General features: G+C 47.5%; 1 protein-coding gene and 1 long non-coding RNA gene across 2 annotated transcripts in view; one reads left to right on the top strand and one right to left on the bottom strand.

Moving 5' to 3' along the window:
- Positions 1–21,959, bottom strand: part of SLC13A4 (solute carrier family 13 member 4) — a 39,118-nt gene that overhangs the window by 6,669 nt on the left and 10,490 nt on the right. The window contains exons 3-13 of the mRNA XM_059933299.1: positions 14,621–14,757; positions 12,552–12,724; positions 12,055–12,109; positions 9,402–9,441; positions 8,583–8,660; positions 6,679–6,863; positions 4,745–4,864; positions 3,347–3,448; positions 2,904–3,005; positions 2,087–2,184; positions 1,755–1,879 (exon numbers count right to left, since the gene is read on the bottom strand). Coding sequence (XP_059789282.1) covers positions 1,755–1,879; positions 2,087–2,184; positions 2,904–3,005; positions 3,347–3,448; positions 4,745–4,864; positions 6,679–6,863; positions 8,583–8,660; positions 9,402–9,441; positions 12,055–12,109; positions 12,552–12,724; positions 14,621–14,757 — 1,215 coding nt within the window. The remainder of the gene's footprint in view (positions 1–1,754; positions 1,880–2,086; positions 2,185–2,903; positions 3,006–3,346; positions 3,449–4,744; positions 4,865–6,678; positions 6,864–8,582; positions 8,661–9,401; positions 9,442–12,054; positions 12,110–12,551; positions 12,725–14,620; positions 14,758–21,959) is intronic.
- LOC132371772 (uncharacterized) lies at positions 3,442–20,118 on the top strand. Its single transcript, XR_009504965.1, has 5 exons — positions 3,442–3,648; positions 4,543–4,883; positions 16,908–16,983; positions 19,495–19,580; positions 20,095–20,118. It is a non-coding gene; the product is annotated as an uncharacterized LOC132371772 (long non-coding RNA).

Below are 21,959 nucleotides of genomic sequence, written 5' to 3'. Positions count from 1 at the left end.
GGAGAGCAGTTAGCTGAGTGGAAACAGTATGTTTTATAAAGAAATGGATTTTTATTTATCATGTTTTCCACACAGTACTTGTACGTAAAGTGAAATAACTTAATGGCAATTTTTTTTTCAGAAGAACTAGTTTATACTATAATGAAATAAACTGGTAAATTAGACTGCAAAGTTAGGAAAAAAAACACAACAAAGGAAACCTTAATTTTTTAAACCCTTGGTATGAAAACATTTTTTATTGGATTTTCCTCACTAATGTTAAGACTGAAATTATTTGAAATTCAGTAGGAATCACACATATTGTACCTGAATTATATTATTAAAGTAGTAGTCAGTAGGTTCTACAGTTATACCAACTATACATGCACAATTTTGGTTAAAAGAGAAAAAGAAAAGAGATCTTGCCAGGCTAGGCTCAGAGGCCAAAACTAACCACTGAAATTCAACAAAGATAAATATGATATTGTGAACTTGGAATCAAAAATATTGACAGCATATATACAGGATTGGTTGAAGGACATGAAGCTTAATAGTGGCTAACAATGAAAAGAATGAAGCGTTTTAGTTGACTGCAGTTTCAATATGAATATTGACATGAATGACAATGAAGCCTTATAAAAGTTTCCATAAAAATACAGGATGGGGCTTGGGTAATTAACTATTCTACTCTGCACTAGACTGACCACCCCTGGACTGTGTTTGAGCAAAGGCAAAGTGGTCCTAAGGAGAAAGACCAGCATGGTAAGGGGTCACTACTATGAGGAATGGTTAAAGGAACTAGGGAGTTTTAGTTGGAAGAAAAAAATGATCTCAGGGGACCTGATTGTCTTTGTTGTTTTAATAATTATTACAGGAGAGGAGAGGCTTCCTGAGAAGAAAGCCGGAACAAAGAGTGTAAGACATCCAGAAGACCTGAACTGAAAGTAAAGAACAGTATTCTTTGTTGGCTGTGCAGGGCTTGCCCTGTCACTGGAGGTGTCCTGGAGGGAAATCTCTATTTGGGTGGGAAGATGGGACTCAGTGTCCTCCATGGCTCCTTCCAAGTGGAGGATTCTGTGACTTTGTTACTGATGCAGAGAGCATTTAGGCCCACAATGAATGGGCAGTCAAAAGTGAGCCAAGTTTAGAATGGGTGAATGTAGATAGACGAGGTAGAGGAAGAAAACAGGGAGACCCCTAACCTGCTTGATTCTTAGGGCTGTTTATTTCAGGAAGGGCTAACAATCTAGGAAAATCAACTATTTCCCACCAGCCCCCTTTAAAAGATCTCATCCCAAATCCTCCCAGTCAGGAAGCGGGGGGCATTTACATCTGCTTTAGCATACATTCTCCAAAGGGTCTCAATATAAGCATATGGAGTCCATATGCATATGGACTCACAATTTGCTGTGAGTCAATCTGCAGCATCTCTGGGCCCTTACACCTTAACCTATCACCACTGTCAAAACTCCAGAAGGACATGCCTACAAAGTCAAATACATCTTTTGCTTGTAGCAGTGTGGGCCCATAAGTGAGGTGTGAATGCCTGTGTGCCGTGACTGTGGCACAGCTATCTGTAACTCTGTTCCCAGTAGTGCCAGCTTAGAAGGTGGGACAGGATGTCCATTCCTGGCTGAACTGCTTCCCTTCCCAGTGACTTGGGTGAACATTCACCTCTCAGCGCCTTTGAATCTTCCTTCCCAGCACCATAATGACTCATTAGGTAAAGCTGCTGGAGAAATATTGGACCCAATAAGAACAGATTCAAGGGTTACCTTGCTGCCAGAAGCCAGAGCATAGCCTCCTCCCACCAGAATGACAATCTCCCAGGGCATGGTCTTCTGGAAGTCCTTCCACGTGATGATGGGCTCCGTCCCCAGTGAGGGCTCCTGGTCCTCCCCTGGATCACAGGTAGACAGCGAGGCAGAGCCAGATGAACCCTAATGGGTGTGATTTGTGGAGACAGGGGCCTAATTGATGAACCAGAGGATACTCTGCTATTCTGGGAGGAGTTGGAAGGGCTTTGGTAAGGCTCCTCCCAAAATTCTGACTTCGACCATTATTTGACTAGAGCCAGCCCCAACTTCTTCTCTTGAACTCCTCTCACCATCGTTCTTTTTCCTGAAGCAAGGCTTCTTCGCTGGAATCAGGAAGAGGAGGAAGCCAAGGAAGACAGAGACTGTGGCGTCGGTGCGATAGCCCTTCCTGGCGAAGAGACAAGAAGAGCTGGGGAGAGGGTCAGGAAGCCCAGGGGTAACACCGTGTCTCAGGACAGCCTGTCTGAACACAGCGCCTCTCTTGAGGACCTAGTCTAGAGGGGACGTCAACCTTCCTTCTTGCCAGTTGCTGCCATGCTGTCCAGTGGTGGATTTAATGGGCAGCGGTTAATGTCTGGAGGCAGGGCCTGGTTAGGGTAGGTGTCTTAGTGTGAATTTATGGACCTATTAAAAGGAGTGGTCAGGAGTTATTTAGATAAAGGAGACTAGAAAAGGATGAGTTCTCTTTCCTGGGAGGGTCACAAGCTGCCACTGAGAGCTTGTGGCCTGTGGCCCTGGCCCTCGGGAATATGTAGGGGTGGGACAGGCCTCGGCCACGATGGCCATGGTCTTTACAGGTGGTGTTTTACTCTACAGACATATTCTCCTTTAACTCCCATAACAATTGAGGTTCCAAGAGCTTAAGTAACAAGACCAAGGTCATGTGGATGGTAAGTGGCAGCTCTTGATCCCAAGCCTGGACTCAGACTCCAAAGACTATTTTCTTCCTGACTCCACACTGCAGCTTCCCTGAAAAAGCGGAACTTTCAAGGGAACAAAGTGCTTCCTGGGTCCACGACTATCCCACAGAATCTAGGAGGGGACACTGGCAGGTACTGCCTGAAGGGTTTGGGTTAGGGGGTTGTTCTCAGAGACAATATCCTTTACTTTTCAAAGAAGGAATCCCAACCAGGAACAAAGCCAGGCTCCCGGGTAAACCACAGCACCGTCATCAGGATGAAGAAAAATCCAGTCACCATTTCCGGGTAGCTATAAAAGAAAACAGACCCACTCCAGGAATTGGGAAGTATCTGTTAGCTTTCAGACTTTGCTTTGGGATGCTCCTGTATGCAGAGCTCCAATAGTGGGGACCTAAAACGCAGCTACTGCTTAACCACTTGGACTTGGAATACAGCAGAGCGGAAGGGTGGCCCTTAGAGTCTGGGCCAGCTTGACTTTGGCGTTAAGTAGCACCTCTAAATGCCTGGATTCGTAGCTGAGGAAAATTCCCCCAGCTCAAGGGACCGCTGAGAACAAGGCTGCTCCTGTGCACACTTTACCTGCCACGCTTTCTCCTGGGGAAGGAGAGAGGGTGAAGGGCTGATTCTTACGTAATGGCTCCCAGCTTTTCATATTCCTCTTGGATCCTCTTCTCTGATAACTCTTCCCTTTTGGTCTTCTTCTTCTTACTCAGAGAGCAGGTCTCTTTAAAACTGAGATGGGAGAATGAGCAAAAGAACAAAGGAAGCACACTTCTGAGGCCCAGAGGAGAAGAGGTCTTAAGCAAATACTAAACTACTGGCTGGCTGGCTGTGATGGCTCTTCTCTCCACTCGCCCTACCTATCATGCGACTTGATCTCTTGATCTGCCAAGTTACACAGCCTCTCATCAGCCTTCTCCCCAGCCTTTCGGGTATGTCTCTGGTATATAAATGTAAAGTCATGTCTCGTGGACTTGTGCAAGTGTACTTATGTGGGGTTGTTTCTACACACTTGTCTTCTTTATTTTTTTTGCCCAGTTGGGTTTTTTAATTAATTAATCAATTAATTAATTAAATTTGGCCACGCCACGCAGCATGTGGGATCCTATTTCCCCAACCAGGGATGGAATCCGCACCCCTGCATTGGAAGTGCAGAGTCTTAACCACTGGGCCACCGGGAAAGTCTCTACACGCTCGTCCTTTACATAAGTGAGAATCAATGTGATGCGGCATATGTGTATAGATGCTTATATATTTGTGTGTTGCACACACACATAGATGTGTGTATGTGTATCTGTCTAGAGACAAGGCTTGTCTGGGGTGAAAGTGGGTGTTACTTTTCAATTAGCAACACTGGAGGCTTAGAAGTATACAGTTATCTTTGATTTGATAATTGTCTCTGAGGTATTAAAAAAAAAAGTCAACTCAGAGAACATTCCCTGAGCAATGGGAATGTTGGGTCCCCGGACTAATAGCAAAATATCATATACATCTTCCCTTTATGTGTTCGGAGCTGATCAAATTTGGAGTAAGCATCCGTAATGAGTAAAAGGCTGGCTAAGCAAATTAATATTAGAAATAATATTGCATGGGGAATGTCTAATATTATTTTGAGGGCTATGAGCATATTTCATACAGCTACTAAGTATAAATCAGCCATGTCTATAAAATTAAGCCTAAGGGAACTTCTACTTGGCATCACTTCTTTAGAAATTAGTTCAAATTACTCTGTATGGAACTACATTAAACACTCTCCGATTCAGACTCTTTATGAATCCAGCACTTCCCCTGAGCAGTTGGCTGAAATTAAGAACATTTCATTGCAGAGCTCATAGAGAAGTGCAGAGTCCACGTATGTTTAGAGTGTCTAGAAGATGTGATGCCTGACTCCTCATCTAGTCCACTGCGTCCTCCTCCGGGCATCCTCTGTGGTTACTTGGCAGCTCCCCGCTGGGTGGCACCCTCCAGGGCTTGCGCCATGGCCCTGGATGGACAGGAGAGCCTTGATGGCAGGGCCCTGGGACTCACTTGCAGCCCAGGAACAGCCAGTGCATCCAGAACCAGCTGACCACCAGCATGATGAGGGAGATGGGGAAGCTGAAGAGGAACCAGGTGCCAAAGTTGACCACTTCTGCTGCTGGATACTGGCTGGAGGGGAAAGAACCAGGTCAGTGATTAGAAAAGGATGGATTTCCATGTGGTATTTCGGGGTAATAAGCTAAATGGTCCTTAAGAAGACAGAGCAGAGCTAATGGTAGAGATAATGATAAAAATATGGTAAAAGATTATCTAGGACTCACTTGGCAGCTGCAACTGTACTGAGCCCTGCCAAGAATTATGAAATAAGCTAAAAAAGCATCCAAGCAACCAAAATTGATACCACTGAAGTGTATATACTTTGCACTCAGGAGAATCACTCTGGGTCTGTTTGCTCTTAATTTATGTAAAGATTCTGATCTGGTTTTCAAGACAACAGAATAGAGGAGGCAATCTGATGTACTCTGTTTATAATGTCACTGAAGGAATGGTTTTTAAAAAAAAATTTATTTATTTCATTTATTTTGGGCTGCGTTGGGTCTTCGTTGCTGCGCACGGGCTTTCTCTAGTTGTGGCGAGCGGGGGCTATTCTTCGTTGTGGTGTGCGGGCTTCTCATTGTGGTGGCTTCTCTTGTTGCGGAGCACGGGCTCTAGGCATATGGGCTTCAGTAGTTGTAGCACACGGGCTCAGTAGTTGTGGCTCAGGGGCTCTAGAGCGCAGGCTCAGTAGTTTTGGCTCATGGGCTTAGTTACTCCGCAGCTTGTGGGATCTTCCCGGACCAGGGCTCGAACCCGTGTCCCCTGCATCAGCAGGCAGATTCTTCACCACTGCGCCACCAGGGAAGCCCCCAAGGAATGTGTTTTGACTGGGGGACACAAGGCATCAGTTCTGGAGAACTTCGGTCTCTAGAGCCTCGTGAAGGTTCTGGATGTGAACTTTGCCCACAGGAGAACCATGGCTTGGAATCTCCAAATCTGTTATCAACATCCACTGCTTAGGGGGCCTCCTTGGTCTTAGGGGGCCAAGAAGGTTATCTGGTGGACTCCTTGTTCATCATTGGGCACAGCTGTGGCCCCAGCCCAGGTGTCCACCTGGACATGTCAACCTCTGTATCAACATTTACTCATCTTTCCCCTCATTTACGTCAAGGGCAACTCTGCTTCCCCAGCTGCTGAAGCCCCAAGCCTGACAATGAGACTTGGGCTTTCCCTTTCTCAGGCCCTTCCTAATCCTACCCAGGCCGGTCGAGTCTCCCTCTGAATCTCACTCAGATCTGGCCATTTCTCCTCCCACTGCTGCCCAGGCCACCATCAGCTCTCTCCTGGGCATCTGTAGCTGTGTCCTGGATTATCTTCCTGCTGCCTGCCTTTTCTGTTCCAAACCATTGTCCATTTTAAAAATCCAGAATGAGTTTTCAAAACTGTAAATATGATAACCTCACTCCCTGCCTAAAATTCTTCGAAGGCTTCTCACGGCCTTTCGGATGAAGTCCAAGTTCCTTAGTGGGCCCTGCGAGGCCCTCTGTGATCTGCACGTCCACCTCCCTGGCCTCCTTTTGCCCTCTGTCATTTTCTTTTATGTGCTCTGCTCTCTTGCCTCTGAGCCTACTACACTGTTTTCTTTGTCTGGAAGATCTCCCTTCATCTAGTTAACTCCAGCTTGGCCTCCAGGTCTCCACTTTCATCGTCGCCTCTTGGGGGAGTCATTTCCTCCCTCTAGACTGGGTGGGGTCCCTCAGCAGGGCTCCCCTAGCAGAATCCCACCCTTCTTGTCACATTTAACTGTAATGACTTGATCATCTTTTTTCCCTCTTGGTACAGAAACTGTTCTGGTTCGATTTTCTGTGGTATACTCAGCACCTGGTTCTGTCCCTGACACACAGTGGGTGGTTAGTAAATATTTGTTGACCGAGTGAATTACTTACTTATTGAAGTGTTCCAAGAAAATGAGGCTGGTGGAGGTGCCAATGATGGTGGTCAGGCCCCCGATGGTGGCGGCGTAAGAGATGCTCAGAGAGAGGCACTTGCAGATCATTTGGTCATGCTGGGACTTGTACTTTCTTTTGAGTTCCTGGTTCCTGGGGCTGGCGGTCAGGACTGGTGGCTTTTCCTACCAAAGGAAAATCAGTGAATTTCTCCAACCCAGCTTGGGCTGTCTGGCACACAAAGCATGAAAAACAGGGGCACCATTGTGCAGTGGAAAGCTTGGGTGTCAGAGAAACAAATCCCAGTCCCAGTTCTACCTTTTACCAACTTGGGCAGCCCCATCCCCACTGCAGTTTCTGTAAAATGGGGAAAATCCTATTTTCTCTGCCAGATTGTTTTGAAGAGTACATGGAAAGCACTTGGAACACTTCCTGGCATTTAACAAATGGTAAGCTATTATTACTTTTGTTGTTATGAGTATTAACAGCACGTTCTGTTTTTTACTTGAATTCCAGTAAAACTGACTGCTCTCCACTTTGTGTCTAAATACCAAATAGAAGGTGGTTATTCTACGTGGAATTAAAATACAGTCCTGGTTGGGAGATGACTAAAAAATAAGCTTTGCATTATAGAAAGAGTCCAGCTTTCACTGGGCGGAGAGTCAAAGTGTGTGATTCTCTCCTCCCTTCTTTCTCACTTTTTCCCTTCTTGCCTATTGGCTTTTCCTTCCCACTTTCCCCTCCCCCTTGCATATAAACCTCAGCCTGGCCATGGTCCTCTCAGGCCCTGCGTGGTCCATGTGATGGCCTTTCAGTGTCCGTGGTTGCTGACCTCTGGTCTCAACTGTGGACTAAAGAAGCAAGTGCCCCTCTGTCCTGCCAGGCCTGGCCCCAAATCGTGAGACTAGGAGTAGCCTGGTACAAATGTCAGCAGGCCAGGTCATAGGAAAACCAAGGGGAAGAGGCCACCCTGCCACATTTCTCAAAGCCCGTAACCACTGCCCCATCTGCCTAGGAGGGCCCTGGAAAGGCTGGATCCCGCCACATTTTCCTGAAGGATTCATTGATTATAAGAGCTGGAGGAGACCTCAGAGATTCTCTGGTCCAGTGGTTTTCCACAATCCTTTCTCCTAATGAAAATTTACATGGACCTCCAATAGAGAAAACATATGTAGCATTTAATGGGCAAACATCTATTTTTTAACTGAAAGTAGACACATAGGGTCAGGGAGACTTGGATTTGAATCGAGGTTCTCCTCTCACTAGCTCTGAGGCCTTGGGTACATGATTTCATCTCTCTGCGTCTCTGTCAAAATGGAGTTCAAAGTTGCTACCTCACTGAGCCAAGACTAGAGAGCAAATGCTCAGCCCAGTGCTTAGTATTTAATAAACAATGGCATTTATTCATGATGATATGGGTGCTACATAATTGAGATGATTTTGATGAACACAAAAATTTGAAATCAAGGGTTATAAGTGATGGTTGCAATTTTACACCACCTTTGACGTCCATTTTACTTCTGCATTTTGTTTCAGTGATAAAGTACCAGGAAAATCAGGGAACAGAAAAGCAGTTGCCTTAAAATCTCAGGATACTTGAATAAAATATTTGCAATGCCCCTGAAGCACCTTTGAGGAGTGGTTTGAACACCTCTGATCTAGACCAAGTCTCAGTTTTTATAGCTGAAGAAACTGGGGCTCAGACAGTGGAATGACTTGCCAAAGTCAACAGTGAGCGGGATGTCTTATCTCCGTGGCACACGCAGGCCAGACACACAGATGGCTGAAGTGTGCCTGGCGACAGCCCGCTAGCCTGACACCCTCACAGCTTCACGAGCAGTGCCCCTTGGGAAGCTCAAGGCGCTTCATGTAGGAAACAGGGTTAGGAGGTGCAATTCCAGTACCTGAGATGGGTGCTGCTTCTTGTCCTGGTGGTTTGCTGTTCTGGCCGAGTTGGTGATTGCGGGCACGCCATTCAGGTTCTGTCGGGACACAGACCGTCACACTATCACGAGGAGGCTGTGGGGCCTGGAGGAGCCCCCTGATCACCCTGGGGGCACCCACGCCTCCCCCCTGTGGGACTCGGAGACCAGAACCAGGGCAAGCAGGCGGTAGAGAGCCATCCCTACCGGGCCTGCCTCCTTCTTGCAGGTTCCCCATTTGAAGGGGCTTTTGAAACTTGGAAAAACATGGCTCTGACCTTATAGGAGAGCTTGGCTTTCTAGAACTTCATTAGCTAACGAAGAACCCTTCATTTTTCTTTAACACAAAGAACATGGAAAAAAAAAAAAATCGCACACAACCAAGTCCACAGTTTGGACGGATCAAAGCCCATCCATTGGGACTGAGGTAGGAAGAGATGTAAAACCAGCCCTGGGCGAGGGGGTGAGGCCGCGTAGAGGGTGCAGGCAAACTTGGTGTCCCCTTTTTGTAATAAGATTTTTGTAAACGAATCCCTCCTGAAAGGGATCCTGAGGCTGAATACGTGGCTCTTGAATATCTGGATGGCTGAATATTGGGTTTCCGCGAGGAAAGGTTAACCTGTCCTTTGTGGCGCTAAGCCCAGTACCCAGGGCTGGGGCTCAGAACTGCCCAAAGCCTCACGCGTCCAGGCTCAGGGGAGCACCTCTGTGCCCTCGACAAGCTGCCAGGCTTCTCTGGCCCTGAGTTATCTTGAGGGTCTTTCAAGTATCTCAAAGCACAGAAGAAACCCAGGGCCATACCTTGTTCTGCATCAGAGAACTGAAGTCTGCATTCGACGTGCTGGAAGAAAGCAAAGGAAGTGGGAAAAATGACAGTGGCCCAGACTTGATGAGATGGGAATTCTCCCCACGTTGGTGTTTGGTATTAGTGACCCTTCTAGACTCAGGTGTTCTAGGCTACAAAGAAGACGAATCTCACCTTCCAGAGATGTGGTAAGGATTTGTGGGAACAGGGGCAGGGCGTTTCCTTTGGAGGGAAACCGAGACTCCTAATAATAGCTAACATGGAGTGCTTATTAGGTGCTGAGCACTCAAATACGGACTTTAATCCTCACGACAGATCTAAGGGGCGGGTATCAGCACCTGCATTTACAGAGTAGGAAACTAGGCAGAGAGAGGTTACTAACTTCCCGAGGGCAGCGGGTGCTAAGTGGTGGTGCCAGAGAGGAAGCTGTCTCTGCCCAGAGAGCCTGGGCCCCTGACCGTGTTCTCACTGGCTCACTTTCTAGGAGGAGAAACATGAAATGCTTATCTAAGGCTACAGGAGCAGGGAGGGCCAGGGCCACACATGGTAAAAAGCATGTGAGAGCAAGAAGATGGGGGTGAATTTCTCATCAGCAGCTGTACCTCAGAGGGTGGCAGGCAATGCGTGTGCTGAGTCCCTCCCACTCCTACTGGTCCCCAGTCTTTGCCTTGAGGAGAGAGGAAGGTGGGGATTTAACTACCAGCATTACGGACTTACACTGAGCACTAAATGCATGTTTCTGGTCTGTCCTAGTTCTGATGACGGTGGGTGCTATGAGCTCAACCGCTGGGAAGGCCAGTGAGAGGGGCTGGACACACGTGCAGGAAGTGGGGGCCTGGGGTCATCACCCACCTCCAGGCTCTATCAGGGAAGGATAAGGCGTTGATGGGGCTCAGAGGAAGCATTCACCGGAGAGAGTCGTTAGGCTGGGAGGAGTATTGTGATGTTTCCCCACCTTCCTTCCCAAATCGGGTGAGGAGGCTGGCATGGAACCCCTCAGACAGCATGGGAGGTGCTGGCGTGAAAGAAGACCGCCATCCTCACACCGTGACAGCCCTGGATCCTCCCTGCACGCTGCTGAGGAAGTCCGGGACAACTTGAGCTTTGGCTTTGGAGTTTGGGGACATGTATTTTCATCCAGAAAAGAACAAAGGCAAGAGGCCAGTGTGCGCTGCCCAAGAGGCCAGAGTGAGGAGAAAAAGCCCGCTGCACTGGGAGCAGGCTGTGCTCTCAGTGTCCGGTGGCCTTTACTGGGGGCGGCACAGGGAAGGTAGCTGGGCTACTGCCACCTTGAAAAGGCCCTGCCCAAGGGGCCAGAGGCGTCCCCAGAATAAAGAGGCTGGAGAAAGCCACCAGAGCACAGAACCGAGGGAGCCCAAGCGGTCATCCAAGAGCACCTCGTGCCATGAGGCCCAGCCTATGCAGAGGTGGCCTCAAGGGGGCACTCCGAAGACCCTGAAGGTAGGTGCCCGACGTGTAAAAGAGTCGCTGCCTGAATCTCAGGGCACTGACTGCACTCTAGAATACCTCCAGCCAAGACCCTCTTTGCCCCTTTATATTTCCTGCTCCCTACAGCCTCTGCCCTGACCCTGGAGAATTCAGATGCAGAGAGTTGGTGAGGGGAGAGGAAGGAGGGTGGGGGAAGAGTAAGAGAAAAGTCCACTGTCTCCCCTGCTCACTTCTACCTCTTATCCTGCAGACTGAAGGGGGGTTGGGTGAGAGCGTGAGAGGAGGCGGGGAGAAGCTTCGGATGAGGGATTGAAGTTTTGATATGAGTCTGGACTAGACTGCCGAATATCTAAAGACGAGATCATTCTAATATCTGAAAGGAACCAGAAGAGCTATAGGATTTGCCTGAGATATGGTCAAGGCTGGGGAGGAAAGTCCAGTATATTATGATTGGAGCCAGTGACGGGAGGAAGATAAGCTGATGGCACCCTTCTGCCTCTGTCCCTTCACATCGTGCTGGTCTCACTCAGTGTGAGTTCTCCATTTTTTAATGAAAAGAGCAAACAGCAAAACTGAGCTCTAGTACAAATCCGACTTTCAAAATGTCTTATTCATCCCAGTATCCCTTGAAGACCACATTTTGATACTAGATCTCCAAAAGAAATCAGCTGTTAATGGATTTACCTCACATGGGTGTTTGAGACGATATTTCTCCTTTTCTAAAAGCTTCTTTTTTCATCAGCACGTGGCTGTCTCACCAACTGTCCTCGAATCCCCTACCTGCCACCTAGTTTTTCTTTGCCATATCTAATAAGACCAAATCTAGTAAGACCACATCTAATATCTAAAAAATACTTTGTGATTCTCTAAGAATCTCCAGTGACATCTAAAATGTGAGCCTTTTTTCATTAGTAGATTAAATATATTATTCTCCCAAGGGGGACATCAATTTAGCTGAAATTCTACTTGGTAGCTGTACAGATAGTCCACATACTCCCTCAAAGTCGGTGTAGTCTTTTCCCCTCTTCCCTCAGCCCTGCAATACCCAGTGGTTAAGGGAGTTGCCCTCAGGATCTTGGCAAGCGGCTCCTTGGTATGGAGAGGAGATCGGGGCGGGGGGAGGTGGTGGTGTGGTAAGATGTGAGCTTGGCCCGTGCAGCTGAAAGAGGCTCTGTCTGGGAGGAGGGCGGTCATACTCACTCTTCATTGACAAAGATGAGTTCCAGGGAAGGTTGGCTGTTGTTTACATCGAGATCTACGGTAGCAAAGGAAAGCAGGAAGTGAGATGTGGAGTCTGGACCTGACCCTGAAGGGCAGGGGCTCTGGGCTGGGGCTGGATGAGGAAACAAAGGCATCAAGGCTCCTGCTGGGCCTGGTGCCTGACGACTCCCCTTCCCTCCGCTCGGAAGGCATAGTGGGACTCAGCGACACGGACAGGCCTGGGGTCTTGTTGTAATCCTTGAGCGTTTGGGGGAAAGGAGCAGCGGTGGCTGCTCTAAGTAGGGCAGGAAGAGCTGGGAATGCGGGTCACAGGGAAGCTTCAGGTTACAAGGGCTGGTACGGGGTAAAGGGCCAGGAAGAGGAAGAGGCGAGATGAGAGGCAGGACGCAGGTGAGGGTTGGTGGGGGCGGGCGCAGAGCTGTGCAGTGTCACTCGGGTGGAGGAGCAAAGGGGAGATGAACTCCAGCAAACTGTACTGATGGGCTCGGCCTCTTCGGCGCTGGAGCTGCCGGCCACGAGCTGCTCCTCCTCGGCCCTGACCAGCTCCTGCAGCACGGCCTCCACGATGGGCATGACCATGGCGGTGGTGGACGTGTTGGAGAGCCACATGGACAGCAGCGTGGTGCAGCACATGAAGCAGAGCAGCAGCCTGGAAGGCAGGGAGGCGCGGGGGGCGCATCACAGCATGCCCGCCTCCCCGGGTGAAACTTCCGCCCTCGCACGGCTCCCTCGGGGCCTCCTGCAAGCCTGCTGGTGCTGGCATTTATCCAGAAAATGGGGGGTTTACGTCATACATTCAGCTTTGTACTCCCAGGGCTTGGTACAGAGTAAACATTAAATAAAGATGTGTTGAATGAATGCATCACACTTCGTGGGCTAGTGGCCTTAGCCAAAAAAAAAAAAAAGAAAGAAAAGCCCTTGCTTAAGCAAAGAATAGCTTTGGTGGTAGGGTCACAGGGCATGGACTTCCTGATTGCTGTCCTCTCTGGACATTAGCTTGGTGATGATGTGTGTTTTTTGTGTATAAAAGAATTCTCTTTTTGGCCCTTGCAGCCAGCAGTCCTACGCGTACCATCCCATTCCTTGCTTTGCAGCCAAGTCACCGCAGTTATTAGCGACCAAATAGAGACTAACGGACAGAGCTTACGGTTCCGCCCACTACTTGTCCCACTACCAACCGCTGAAAGCATAGCCCCCAACGGCCCAGCAGTGTCCCATTGCACTGTGTGCACTTTTTCAAGGCTGTGTCTATGAGTTGACACTTGGAGGAAAACACTAACAAAGATAACTCTCAAGTTCTCCTTGACTTTGAAAACATGCACTGTGTGTTTGTACAGATATAGTTCTTATTTCCGTAAGAGAAGCCAGCATAAAGACTACCCGTGTTGATCACCCTAGGTGGGATCATTGACTTTGCACAGTTTGGGGCCAGCACAGCTGTCCTGTGGATCATGACCGGGTAGGTGCCAGAGCCCTGATGGTGTCTCTGTTTAGGCTGACGGAGACATGAGTTTGTCTGCCCTGGACATGCACCGGCAAACAGAGGGCCCCGTGGTGGGTGGAAACTTGCTGGAGGGTGCGGTAAATAGAGACGAGTAGAAACGCAATGGGATAAAAATTCTTGACGATAGTACCTGGGGGTTTCAAAGAGCCGCAGAGCCTCAACGTGATGTGGGGAAATGCCATCGTGTGTCTAGGAGGTCGAGTGTGGAGTACAACACCTCAGGTTATTACTGAGTGATTATGCTCTGAGTTAGGCTGTGGTTAAGTGGGAGACAGGAACATCTTTTTAAGTATAACGTGTCTTCATCTAATGACTAGGGATGAAAACTAATACATATTATTTATTTATGCTCTGTTGGACTCCCAGGAGAGTCAGGGCAGCTTACATAAAAAGTGTTGCAAGAAAGTTGTAAACTAGGAGGTGAGGACGATATTCCAAAGGGAAGATAAGGGCAGGGTTATCCAACAGAGTGGGAGTGAGTTCATACAAAACGTTCAATCCTGACCTTCCTACACATTCCCGAGCGGCCTTCTTGACAGCAGAGAGAAAAGAGGAAGCAGCTGAGGGCCTGCAGTGCCCTGCAGATGCCGGGTCAGATGCCACATTTGACAGGCCTCTGGTCTAAACCAATGACAACAAGAACTCAGGGTAGATGGGAGGAAACCTCCATGCCTCCTTAAATAACAGAGGAGAAGACACCACTTCCTCATCCAGCCTCTCCCCTGATACAAGGGAAAAAGGTTGGGAAACAATTTACGTTGGTCCCTCTTGTTTTACCAGATGAGCCCCTTAGATCTTGTAACCTGCTGCCCCGGCAGTCTAGGTTACTCAGGTTATTTAGATTGTGCCAATAGAGGACACCAAAGTCACCCACTCAGGTCTCCATTCCATGGTCACAGGCCCTCTCACTGGAGGGGGAGATGGGAGCCTTGAGGCCCTGGTGTCCTCCCATCCCCACTGGTAGAAAGCCTCAAGTGGACGTCCCTCTGACCGTCCAGGGGGCCCACTGGGAGCTGAGGGGACGCACTAAGTGTGACTTACATGCCCGGCTTGGCTCCGGCCATCAGGACCATGCGCAGAGCGATGCGCTTGTGCAGGTTCCACTTCTCCACAGCCGCCGCCACGCAGATGACACCCACCAGCAGCAGCGTGGTGTTCTTGAAGTACTCGGCCGCCACCTGCAGAGGCCAGCTCGGGTCACCCCTACGCGACCCGGGGCCCAGCCCCCGCCCGACTAAACTCACGCTCAACCAGAGGCTAGCAAGCAAAGAGCAGGCAGATGAGGGTTATTAAAATAGCCAGTTGTTCTATATATGTATATTACATATATATATAATTTTAAATTAAAAAAATTTTATGTATACATACATACATACATACTACCTTGGGCAGGCACTCTGCTAAGCACTTTACAAAGATTTCATTTAATCCTGCCAGCAACTCTATAGGGTAGATATTCTTCTCCATTCTAATTGCGATATGAATACGATTTCAAAGAATAAACATATTTACAATTTTATCTTAATTCTTAAAAATTATGAAAATAACCCTGGGTTTTTCAACTAATCTCATTTTCTTTAGCTTTTTAGAAAATTATGTTCATTTTTTTATTGGAAAGTTAATACATGTTCCTTATGGAAAACTTCAAAATATAGAAAAATTAAAGATAAAATTACCCTTAATCCTACTACTCTTAGTACTGTGGTATATTTTCTTCAATTTTTTAATGTCTATATAGATACATAATTGGATTTATACAGTTTGTACTGGTTTAGACCCTGCTTCTTTTTTTCATTTGACATTGTACCCTGATCATTTTCTTATGAGACTTAAATTTATTGGAAAAATTCATGCTAATGGCAGCATGAAGTACCATAGAATTTACTTAGCCGTTTTCCTTTTGTTGAATATTTAAGTTGATTTCTTTTTTTCTTTCTTTGCTGCAAATGGAGCAAAGAATAATTTTCAGCTTAAATCGTTAACCTTATATAAATGTGATTATTTCCTTAGGACAGAGTTCTTGAAGGTGTCTTTATAACCGGCCTTAAACCTTTAAAAAAACTTTATATTTGAATAACTCTTTAACTCCAAATAATTCCAAAGTTCCAAAGGGTTCCAAAATGATAATAGTGCAAGAAATAGCCATCCACTGTCTGTATAGGTTTTTTTTTTTTTTTTCCTGAACCTTGAGGGTAAGTCATATACATTTTGGTCCTTTATCCCTAAATACTTCAGTGTTTATTTCCTAAGATTAGGGGTTTTCTCTCACACAACCATAGCACCAGTTACCAGCTTCTTCTTCTTGCTTTTTAATGACGAGGAAATTGAGACCTAGTCCTGCTCAAACATGTTTCCTATGTTTGGGCTCCAGGACCAACTCTTCGTTGATTCCCTCCCTTGGAACATTCTCTCCTTATCTCCACTTTGATGAGACTTCAAAGCCCAGTTCAGGCCTGGTGGCGTCCAGAAAACCTTCCTTGTGACTCTAGCCTCTGACTCCAGAACATTCCTTGTGGGTACTATTAACTCTACACATCACAGAGCACATAGGGCAATGCTTGAACTGTTGCTTCATGCTTGTACTGTTTATTTTTTTATGTGTATCTCTCTTGTCTCCTAACTGAATTCTAGGCTGCAAAAGGCCAAAGACCATGTTTCTTTCTGTATCTCTTAGCACCTAATAGGATAATATGGAAAAGTCGATGCTCAATAAATACTTGTCACATACAAGAGAGTTGTCCCCAACAATGCAACCATGATATAAACTGGGAGGAAAAGATATAGAAAAGTTTAACTCCTAACTTAGAAATCCTCTTAAAGTGAGAAAACAAGAACATTTTTAACTGCAAGAAAAATAAAAACTGAACAGGGAAGGAAGTACAAATATAGTAAAATCTGCAGTGTTGGAAGTAGACAGAATTTATATAATCATACTGTTAAACTTTGATTATTGAATTATATGCCTGTACTGGGAAGGTAGAGGGAGGAGAATTGGGTGATGGAAGAGTACAAAATCCTCACCTGCTATTATCAGAAGTCAACTGATAATGTCTAAAAGTGATAACTCAAGAATTAATATACGAATATCATATCGGACCGTGGAGCTTAATACCAGAAGAAGCAGTTAACAAAGTTAAGTTATTGACTCTGGGTTGGAGGAGGTGGGATTTGGTGGAGGGAGGGGTGGGGAAGGAGTCTGCTGTTTTTTTTCATTGAGACCTTTTCAGTATTATTTGAGTTTTAAACTCTGCATGGAACACTTTGGTAAGATAAGAGCCCCCCAAAAGGTAACCTGCTCCATTTCTCCCTTCTCTCTTTTTGCCCACAGAGATTTCCTTGTGTCTGGTTGATGAGTTCTGTGCAACAGAAGGATCATCTCTCCTCTCTTGAGACTGTCTCCTGGGGTAAGAGCCCTCTGCTTGTGGTTAATCTAGTCCTCGTCCTCGACCCCAGTCCTCATGGACACTGTCACTAATGCTCCCGGAGGGCAGAGAAGCTCTGCTGGGCTTGTGACTCTGGGGCGGAGTCCGCGCTGGGAGGGACAGGAAAGCCTCGGGCCCTGACGGTGGGTGGAGGTGCTGCCCCCTAGTGGGAGGTGGAAGCACTGCTGGGATGGGAGGGCTGGCTGAACTGGGGGCCTAGGACCTTCCTCACTGCCCACTCATGTTCCTAGGCAGCTGAGAGGCAGCTTTGTGGTGGAATTGGTGTTTTAATTTCATCCGTCTACCAAGGAGAGGAACCCACAGAAGACCTGAGACACCATTGTCCCCCTGGGTGATGGTCCCCCACTGGCCCCATGACTCATGGCTCTCTGTGAAGCTTTTAAAGACTCAGTGCTACCAGGGTTACTTTCCCAGGGGACTGACTGACAACATTTTAGTTTTCTGCCTCTTTGGCACATATCCTAATAGACCCCAGTTGGTGATGGCCTTTTAGGGGGCTCAGAGCCTGCACAAGAGGTGGGGCTACTTTCTCAGGGTTCCTCTCAAGGGCGAGGAGAAAGGAACCAACGTGTGGTAGAGTGCCTTTTACATGCCAGAAATGTATTTTGCATTCACTTTCTCGCTTAAGGTGAGGAAACAGACTCAGAGAGGTTAAGGAAGTTTTCCAGGGTCACAGTGTGAGGGGGGGAGTTGGGATATCAATCCAGGTCCATCTGAATCTAAAGTTACTATTTGACATGCCACTCAGGGTGGCCAAGTAGAAACCACTCATCTAATTCAACTCCAGGGGAAATTCTGGGTACCCCAGACAGCACGGGCCAGCCCACATCCCTCATCTTTATTCATAATCACAGCCCTGACACTGGCCCCAAATACCTGGGCCCGGTCCAGTGAGAGCCCCAGGCCCAGGTTTAGTGGGATATTGGCCCTGTGATGTTTTCTTATTTGGTGTTTGGTGTGCTCAGGTCTGTTCATGTGTCCTTCCTGCCCCCTTGTAAGCGATGCCACGTGCTTGGTGATGTAGCCTGGGTGTAGTTTGTGACTCGGCTGTATGCTGGGCAAGTTATTCAACCTCTCTGGGCTTCATTTCTCTCATCTAAAAAAATAAATGAGGATTATATGAGTCCCAATCTTCTGTAAAGCTGTTGTGGAGATTAAATGACACATGCAAACCAGCTAGCGTGGCCCGCCACGTTGACAGCCAGGGTTCCTGGTGGCTCTTCTGTTACTACGTTTTCCACACAAAGGCTGACCTGGTCTGAGGCCATTAGCATACAGAGAGGGCCCAGGCAAAATAAATAAAATCTTGTCCAATGGTGTTGTTGGTTAGTTTTCTAGCCCACTGATTTTTTTTTTTCTTTACAATAAAACCTTGGTTATTTACAACCCCTCTGGGAGTTCCAGGATTCTTGAGGATTATTTTAATCGTTTTCTAAAATGTGTTGCGTCCTCATACTTGCCATGAGCATTCATTTCCCCACTATCTAATTTCCAAGACTAACATTCTGTGAGTTGGGAAACTAGATAATGAAAATTGTTAGAACTATTTGCAAAGAGAAATTAGATTCTAAAACGAGTGCTCCTCCCATGGCTAGAGTGCCTGGATTTTGTGACATTTGCGTTGGCAGTGTTATCGCCTTTACTGCTTTTCTGGTCTGTGGTTTTTCTCAGTGTGCCAAAACCCCAAGTTTGGAGAGCAGAGATGTTTCTGGACTGTGTTTAAGAAGAGATGGGCTCAAGGAGGCCACTCTGAAAAGGTGGAGCAGAGGATAGCAAGTAAGAACTCAACCTGGGTTCAAATGCTTGCTCCCCACAGATGAGTTGTGTGTTCTTGGACCAAATACTGAACCCCTGTTCCCCCATCATCTCAACCTTTTAAGTAGTAATACACAACACATTGAATCTGTATGGGCCTTAAGTAAGATGATGCAAGACAGGCCTGGCACATAGGAAGTGCTCAGTAATGGTCCATTATTATTGTTAAAGAAGTGAAAAGATGAAACGCTTCAAGATGAGATTGAGGGTTAGGAATCAGGTATGCCAGCATGACCATGTGGGGGGAATAAGAGAAAGAAATGAAGTAAGAAGGAGCAAGGTGGACCTAAAAGACAAAGATTCCCCCAAACTTTCTAAAGTGAAGGGTGAGTACATCTCAAAGAGTTTTCTAACCCAGCCTGGATTGAGAGGCACAAGGACAGAAGTGTTGACCAATGTAGTCTTTTAACGAACTAGTTCATTGTTAGTAAATTGCAGGTGACATCTGTTAGTGATGAGCTTTTAAAAACATTACTCTCTTTGGTCACGGAATTATTTATTGCTCTCTGGATATGTCAGGTTTTAATTTTTTTACAAAGTTGTTGTTTTTTTTTTAAATGGGAAGGTGAAGGGAGTTGTGGCTTTAATCCTAGAAGTTTGAGGAGAATGGAAATCTGGATGTTGATCTCAGTTCAGTGCTTTTCTCACTAAGAACAGGGCCATCGTCAGGGAGGAAGACAGATGGACCATTGAATCATTCGTGCAGATAAGCTGGGTGCTGTGATGGGCACTCTGTCCCTCAGGTAGGTCTAACATCCTCACAACTCCCCATGAGGTGGGTGTGCCTATTATTCTCATTTTCCAGATGAGTAAAATGGCAGTTTAGAGAGGTTACACATGTAAAGAAAAGAATGTTGCCCTCCATTCCAGTTCTATAAGGATCAAGCCATTAGCCACTGCAGTTGTGCACCCTGAGGGGAATTCAGGATGGAGAAAAACAGGAAGCATTCTGTACTTTGGGTACTGGCCCTAAATAGTTAAGATGCATATCTAAGGGATCATTTCAATGACCCCAGATTCTTACTTCTTCCCATAGATAGAAAAGCACTAAAATCATTAACTTGAGATGTCTGTTGTGATTAGCAGTGGTCTTTTGATGTCTGACTACATGCTTTTCCAGAAAAAAACATTCATATATTTCCTGGCTCCTACCTTACCTCTTCGGAGCAGTACCTCAGTTACCTAAGAGGGTATCTCCCAGGCCATAGTCCTCAGTAAGTTCCCCAAATAAAACTTAACTTGCAACTTTTATTTCAGTCAACGCACAACTTGCTCAAGACTAGTTAGTGAGAAAACTGGATTCAAACTCAGTTCTACCCTACTCCCAACTTGGATCCTGACCCTCTCCACACTGCCAGTGTCCTTGCTCATGGCGGTGGCAGCCAGAGACGGGCAGAATGCGTGGATCTGAATGTGTCCTGACGCAGGCATTGGCGGCGTTGTACGGGCCCCGTCAGAAACGCAGCCAATCGGCACGCTGCTGCTGGCTGCACACACCTAGGCTGTCCTTGCAAGTTGCTGTGGGTGTGCCTCTTCACGTGGCAGGAACGTGGCATTCCCTCAGGAGGCCAGTGGTGGTCTCTGGAAACGGACCTATTTTGAGGCTCTTTTGGTTCATCTGAACAATTTTGCTGTGACCCCAGGATGGGATGCGTGGGCTGGGCCCGCTCCGGGCTGAGCTAAACCCCCGTCAGAGCTGAAGCCCCTCACTACACCATTGCAACCACCACCCTGGCAATGCAGCCAAGTCCAGCGTGGTTGCCTCTCCGCCTTTCCCTGGGGGCAGGAATGCTGTTTCTGCTGGTAAGTCTCTGCGGGCTCAGACACCCTCCTAACCACCTGTCTGTATTCCCTGAGGACGGAGGTTTTCAAACCACTCACTGCCTCTGCAACTTCAGCGGCAGCTGCGGGAACAGGGTGGCCGTGAGGTATTGGGGGGAAGGGCTCGGGCAGCCAGGGCTCTGGGCCCCCATTGCCTGATCAGAGTAGGACTTCCCCTTCCATCTGTTTCATGTATTGATTTTCCTAAGATTTAGTTTAAAGGAAAGGTTTTGTTGCTTAAAAAACATTCTTTGGGGCTTCCCTGGTGGCGCAGTGGTTGAGAATCTGCCTGCCGATGCAGGGGACACGGGTTCGAGCCCTGGTCTGGGAAGATCCCACGTGCCACGGAGCGGCTGGGCCCGTGAGCCACAACTACTGAGCCTGCGCGTCTGGAGCCTGTGCCCCGCAACGGGAGGGGCCGCGATAGTGAGAGGCCCGCGCACCGTGATGAAGAGTGGCCCCCACTTGCCGTAACTAGAGAAAGCCCTCGCACGAACCGAAGACCCAACACAGCCAAAAATAAATAAATAAAGTAGCTATAAAATAAAAAAATAAAATAAAATAAAATAACCCAATTTAAAAAAAAAAAACAAAAAACAACAAAAAAAACATTCTTTGTAAACCCTACCCTAGAGACGTCTAAAGCAGAGAGACCCAGATGGGTGCTGACCTGACCCGAAGTCAGCCCAGCTCCTGCCGAGCCTGGAAATGCTGACTGATAAGGTGCCCTGAGTCTCTTCAGGACTGAAGGATCTGCCCCTGTAGCTCTTCCTGTGGAAACATTAGCTTGGCCTCAAAAGGCTGCAAGATCTGTAGGTTCCTGGTATCCGGCCCACGGATGGCCTGGGTGTGGGCTCAGCTCTGGGCTGTGTCTGGATGGCTGTGGGTGAGGGTGGGTAGCTGGGCACAGACGCTCAGCCTGTGTCCTCACAGGCCTGTGTGTGTGGCTGGGGGGTGGAGGTACGGGGTGTCAGCCCCTGTAGTGAGTAGAGGCCAGAAAGGCAGAGTGGAAAGTGCTATACGAAATGGCCCCAGGTTTACACACAGAAAGTCAGGGTCTAGGCGCTGGTCAGGAATCCAGTGGGTCAGAAAGATGAGGAACAAACAGGGAAGCAGATTTCATGACATCAGACTCAAGTATCACTTGGCTGTAGAGGCTGTTTTGTTTTTCCAGCTGGAGCTGCCTTGCTGCCTCTCTTGCCTTGGCAGGAGCTAGAATCTCAATTAGACTTGCTAGAAGCCTGCAGTGCAGGGCCACTGAGACAGCAGAAGAAGCGTGTCTGCATGCGTGTGCGCGCGTG

This window comes from Balaenoptera ricei, chromosome 9 (assembly GCF_028023285.1).
Source record: "Balaenoptera ricei isolate mBalRic1 chromosome 9, mBalRic1.hap2, whole genome shotgun sequence".
Taxonomy (NCBI): Eukaryota; Metazoa; Chordata; class Mammalia; order Artiodactyla; family Balaenopteridae; genus Balaenoptera; species Balaenoptera ricei.
This window is presented reverse-complemented; position numbering and strand designations above follow the sequence as displayed.